This window comes from Danio aesculapii, chromosome 8 (genome assembly GCF_903798145.1).
Source record: "Danio aesculapii chromosome 8, fDanAes4.1, whole genome shotgun sequence".
Classification (NCBI taxonomy): domain Eukaryota; kingdom Metazoa; phylum Chordata; class Actinopteri; order Cypriniformes; family Danionidae; genus Danio; species Danio aesculapii.
Window position 1 is genome coordinate 3,797,286 of NC_079442.1, and position 5,000 is coordinate 3,802,285.

Sequence of the window (5,000 nt, forward strand, 5' to 3'; positions counted from 1 at the left end):
GGATTATTACTGATTACAGATGAGTGGCCAGACGTGCTCAATCATATCACGTGCTCCCCTCGAAATTGGTTTATGAAACTTCACTTCGTATAATATTTTTTCTTCTGGAGAAAGTTTTTTTTTTATTATTTTGGCTAGAATAAAAGCCGTTTTACATTTTTTTGCAAACATTTTAAGGTCAATATTAGTAGCCCCTTAAGCAATATTTGTTTCGATTGTCTCCAGAACAAACCACTGTCATACAATGACTTGCCTAATTAAGCCTTTAAATTGCACTTCAATCTGGAATCCAATAGAGAATCCAAAATAAAGCTCAGATTTGATAGAGGAGACCCACAAAACCATCAAGATTTTGACACTCTGTTGAAGTCTGTGAGAAACTCACACCTGAGCAATGCATGTGACTTCATTCTCCATATGAGAGGCGTCTTTAAGCTGCAGCACCAAAAAACTTTCTCCTTCTGCCATTTTTCAATGTTATTACTCATAACTCATTTTCATATATTTTAAAAATTTCTTTTTATGTTTGTATTGTTTGGGTTTTTACCAATATCTGGTTCAATTGCATGTCAACAGCTCCTTTAGAGATGTTATTACCAGGAAATAAACATGACGTGTTCAATACTTACCCCACTGTATGTGTTTTCAAGAGTTCACACTTAGCTGATAATCAATAAAGCGTATTTGGCATGCTGTCCCGGGAGAGAGCCCTGAGTTCGTAATATCCTCGAGCCCGGGGCTCCCTCCCGTTAGAAGGGCGAGAGCGGAGTTCGAGTTCAGGTAGGTCTCGAGGACTCCCCTGCTTGTCGCCGCATGAAAAGTGTAAACTAGTGTAGTTTTCGGTGATAATTTGGTTTAGTCGATTGGCTGTAGTTTATGTTTCTGGACGGTGGGAGGAAACCGGGGGACCCGGGGGAAACCCACGCGAACACGGGGAGAACATGTAAACTCCGCACAGAAACACCAACCAGCCTGATAGGAGGTTGGACCAGCGGTGTTCTTGCTGTGAGGCAACAGTGCTAGCCACTGGGCCACCGTGTCGCCCTATCGGAAAAAGGGGGAGGAAGTAGGGGTGGAAGGGGGGTAAGCTTCAAGACGAAGATAACTGGAGTAAAAAACTCTAGCTATTTATAATGCTTCTGTATTAAAGGGTCTAAAGGGTCAGATTACGGAGCTAATGAGGAGCCAGCCGTGTTGATCATAAGCACGTGATCCTCTCGAAATTAGTTTATAAATAAACCCCACTTAGAAGAAAATACTATTGACATATTTCTGTGCCAATAAACATTATTATTTGTGTGTGGTTCAGGTGATGGCCCATGTCTGGGCTTCAGGAAACCCGGAGAGCCGTATCAGTGGATCTCTTACACCGAGGTGAGGAAAACACATGCTATTACACATTTATTACTGTATAATAATCATGTAATGAGTTGGAAGAATCCTCTTATTATGATGAGGATGTGTTTGTCACAGGTGGCAGAGCGGGCACAGGTGCTGGGATCAGGATTACTGGCAAAAGGCTGCAAACCAAACCCACAGCAGTATGTGGGCATCTTTGCACAAAACAGACCTGAGGTACATCATAACACCCAGGGTTTCATTTATAAATGTGACGTATACACAAAAGAGGTTACGGCAAAAACTAAAACGGCACAGTGTGTCACTTTCCATGCAAAATTGACGGGAGACTGTCACACAGCTGTAAGTCAACTCTAAGTAAACATTCATTCATTCATTTTCCTTCGGCTTAGTCCCTTATTTATCAGGGGTCGCCACAGCGGAATGAACCGCCAACTTATTCATGTATGTTTTACACAGCGGATGGCCTTCCAGCCACAACCCAGTACTGGGAAACACCATACACTCTCATATTCACACACACACTCATACACTACGGCCAATTTAGATTATTCAAATCCCCTATAGCGCATGTGTTTGGACTGTGGGGGAAACCGGAGCACACGGAGTAAACCCACACCAACAAGGGGAGAACATGCAAAGTCCACACAGAAATGCCTACTGGCGTAGCTGAGACTCGAACCAGCGACCTTCTTGCTGTGAGGCGACAGTGCCAACCACTGAGCCACCTTCTAAGTAAACATATTTAAGTTAGTATATTGATGTAATTGAAACCTTTTTAAAATGGTTTTCCATTGGCATCAAATGTTTTGCGCGGTGGTCATGAGCGTCTCTCGTTCCCCTGCTGCGTGTAGCGTTTTGACGGAGAGCACTGTGCGCCTGCAGTTAAAAAAAGTGAACTTTGCAAAAAAAAAATTCCTGATAAAACTTCACTTGAAGTAAATGCTTTGAGGTACTTTTTACTTTATATGGCGGTGTATTAATTAAGAGTGATAATCCCAGAATAAAGATGCTGTTTTCTAAGTACAACCAAGTCGACGCTTGGGAAAGCAATGTAGTTTAATCAAAAACAAACTGACGCATGCCCACAGAAAGCCATGCCCACGGCGAGTTTATCTGATCATTAGGAAAACATCAGTTAGAACTACTAGCCAAGGGCTCACTCAAAGCAAAGGGCAAAGAAAGAAAGGTGATTAGAGTAAATCCTAAGACTGAATCTAAAATGTTCGTCCCAGTTTTTTGCATGTTAAAGGGTTATGAACCCCCCCATCTCAGCAGGGTGTTCACACCTCTAGTTTGAAAAAAGTCAGGAAAGTGAGTGAGTCTGTTTAGGTGGGAGTATCGGGGGAGGGAAAGAGGGATGGGTTTGCATAAAAATGGGAGTTTGCGGTTCGAGCACGCGCTGATTTACACGGAAGCAAAACAACACGCAGGGGAGAAAGACAGTGACTGTTTACATGGACATCAGTAAGCAAATTGTTTGCCAAATTATTAATTTGTCGACTTTTAACTGCAGTTTGGCACTTTCACGTTCATTCAGGAACATTTCATGCATGCCCCCCGTGACAAACGAGATAATGGATGCGAGGAACTGCTGGAAGAGTGTAGTTTTAATGCAATGTTTGATGCCGCACGTCGTATAAGAGAAAAAAAACCCTTCGCGTTTGTCGGTAACTTAGATGCACTGGGTAGGTAGTGTCAGAAAGTCGTGTGTGTATAGACTATCCTGTCACAAAATGCGGCAAAAATTCTACACGACAGTAATAGTTTGATTAAGGTGTTTACATGTCGGAGAGCAGCATTTACAGCGGATCTTTAGTGTAGTCCACTGTAGTCCACACGTGAGTCCAGCTGTGCTCTCATAGAGGGAAAATGAAAACAAAACCTTTGTTGCAGCTCATTTATAAATGCAACACTGACGACCCGTATTTCCAAATAATTATTTTTCCTCCACTTGTTTTGGCACAACATGGCGTCGCTCTGCCTTCTGAACACTGTAACAGGTAAAAACAGTCTTCGGAGCTATCATACATATTAATGAAGTTGCACCTCATACACAATAGAGCGCACTGATTGGTTCGAATTAAGACTGTCTCTTTAATTAATGCTGCATACTCAGAGATGTCACGATGTACTCACCGGTACAGACATCCAGTCTACACACTGGAATACACGCAAGGATCTAATCGCCGTGATGCAGCATTTTTGCGTCACGAATTTGAACGAATTTGCTCAAAATAACTCAAAAACAACCAATTTTCACTTTTTAGTGAAATATATGTGTCCTAATAGTGTTTATAGCAGCGCGGGACACGTCTCAACATCTCAAAAATGTGTTCTGGTGTTACTTGACCCTTTAAAAAACAAATTCGACCTCAGGTTGTGTCAATCGTATTGACACAATTCCTCCAAAACTTTCGTTTTTTTTTTTTCATTTTCCACATAAATATTTATTCAGTTTTTATATTCATATTTATTCTATATTAAATATTTTACAATATTTACTCATTATTTAATCCGACTCGGTGTGCAAGGTTTGTGTATGTGACAATTTTTTTTGCATATAAATACTTTGAAAGACCTTAAAGGGAACCTGTTATACCCCTTTCTACAAGATTGTCCCTAGAGTGTGTACGTTTCAGCTCAAAATACTCTTTGAAATGGCCCCTTTTAGGCTTTAATCCTAATTGAGGCATTTTGGTGACTGTCTCTTTAAATTCAAATGAGATTGTGCTCTTTTCAGAAGGGGGCGGAGCTACAAATGCCTGTTTGTCAGCATAGTGGCAGATTCAAAATCCTGACTGACTCCCTATGCTAATGAGGGAGAGATGGTCACGTGTGGGCGGGGCTTTCCCCCTCTGATGACACGTACAAATGGAGAATGTCAAGTGTTTCTGCAGACTGTTATTAAGTGCGTATAAAAAATAGACTTAACACATTTTTACCAATAGAAGCTGTTTATAATCACACACTCTTACCACATATTTGTGTTTACACCCCTTATAAAAGGGATTTTTGTATAATAGGTTCCTTTTAAGGGGGTCATATGCCCTAAAAGAGCTTTATGTCTAGCAATACCGCTGGATTCTACTGTTTTGCTGCATTGTGTGTCTCCCTCTGCTGGCTGCAGTGGGTCATTGCAGAGCTGGCTTGCTACACCTTCTCCATGGTGCTGGTGCCTCTGTACGACACACTAGGGATCGAGGCCATGGTTCACATCCTTAACCTGGGTGAGTGACACACACGCATAAGCTCCCGACTCTCCAAATAAATCTGTCATTTCTTAAATCTCCGTGTCTGTCCAGCTGAGATCTCGATGGTGATCTGTGATAAAGAGGATAAAGCGGAGTCTCTGCTGAGGAATAAGGAGAAGGGAGTGACGCCCAGCCTGTCCTGCCTGGTGCTCTTTAACTCCTTCAGCGCTGCCCTGCTGGACAGAGGGAGGAAGTGCGGCGTTGAGATCCTACAGCTCTCACAGATCATGGTCAGACATTTGTTAATGCATTTATTATTATTATTATATTATTATTGATTATGTTTCATACAGTTTAATCTATTAAAACTAGAGTTTGGACTCTTAACATATATAGGAATTGAAATATAATACTTTTAGATTCAAAGTCATTACATATAAGACAAAC

At 41.5% G+C, this 5,000-nt stretch overlaps 1 protein-coding gene across 1 annotated transcript in view; it reads left to right on the forward strand.

The window, feature by feature from the left end:
* Positions 1-5,000, forward strand: part of acsl2 (acyl-CoA synthetase long chain family member 2) — a 56,594-nt gene that overhangs the window by 28,728 nt on the left and 22,866 nt on the right. The window contains exons 4-7 of the mRNA XM_056463028.1: positions 1,310-1,374; positions 1,474-1,575; positions 4,490-4,589; positions 4,665-4,843. Of these exons, the coding sequence (XP_056319003.1) occupies positions 1,310-1,374; positions 1,474-1,575; positions 4,490-4,589; positions 4,665-4,843 (446 nt within the window). The remainder of the gene's footprint in view (positions 1-1,309; positions 1,375-1,473; positions 1,576-4,489; positions 4,590-4,664; positions 4,844-5,000) is intronic.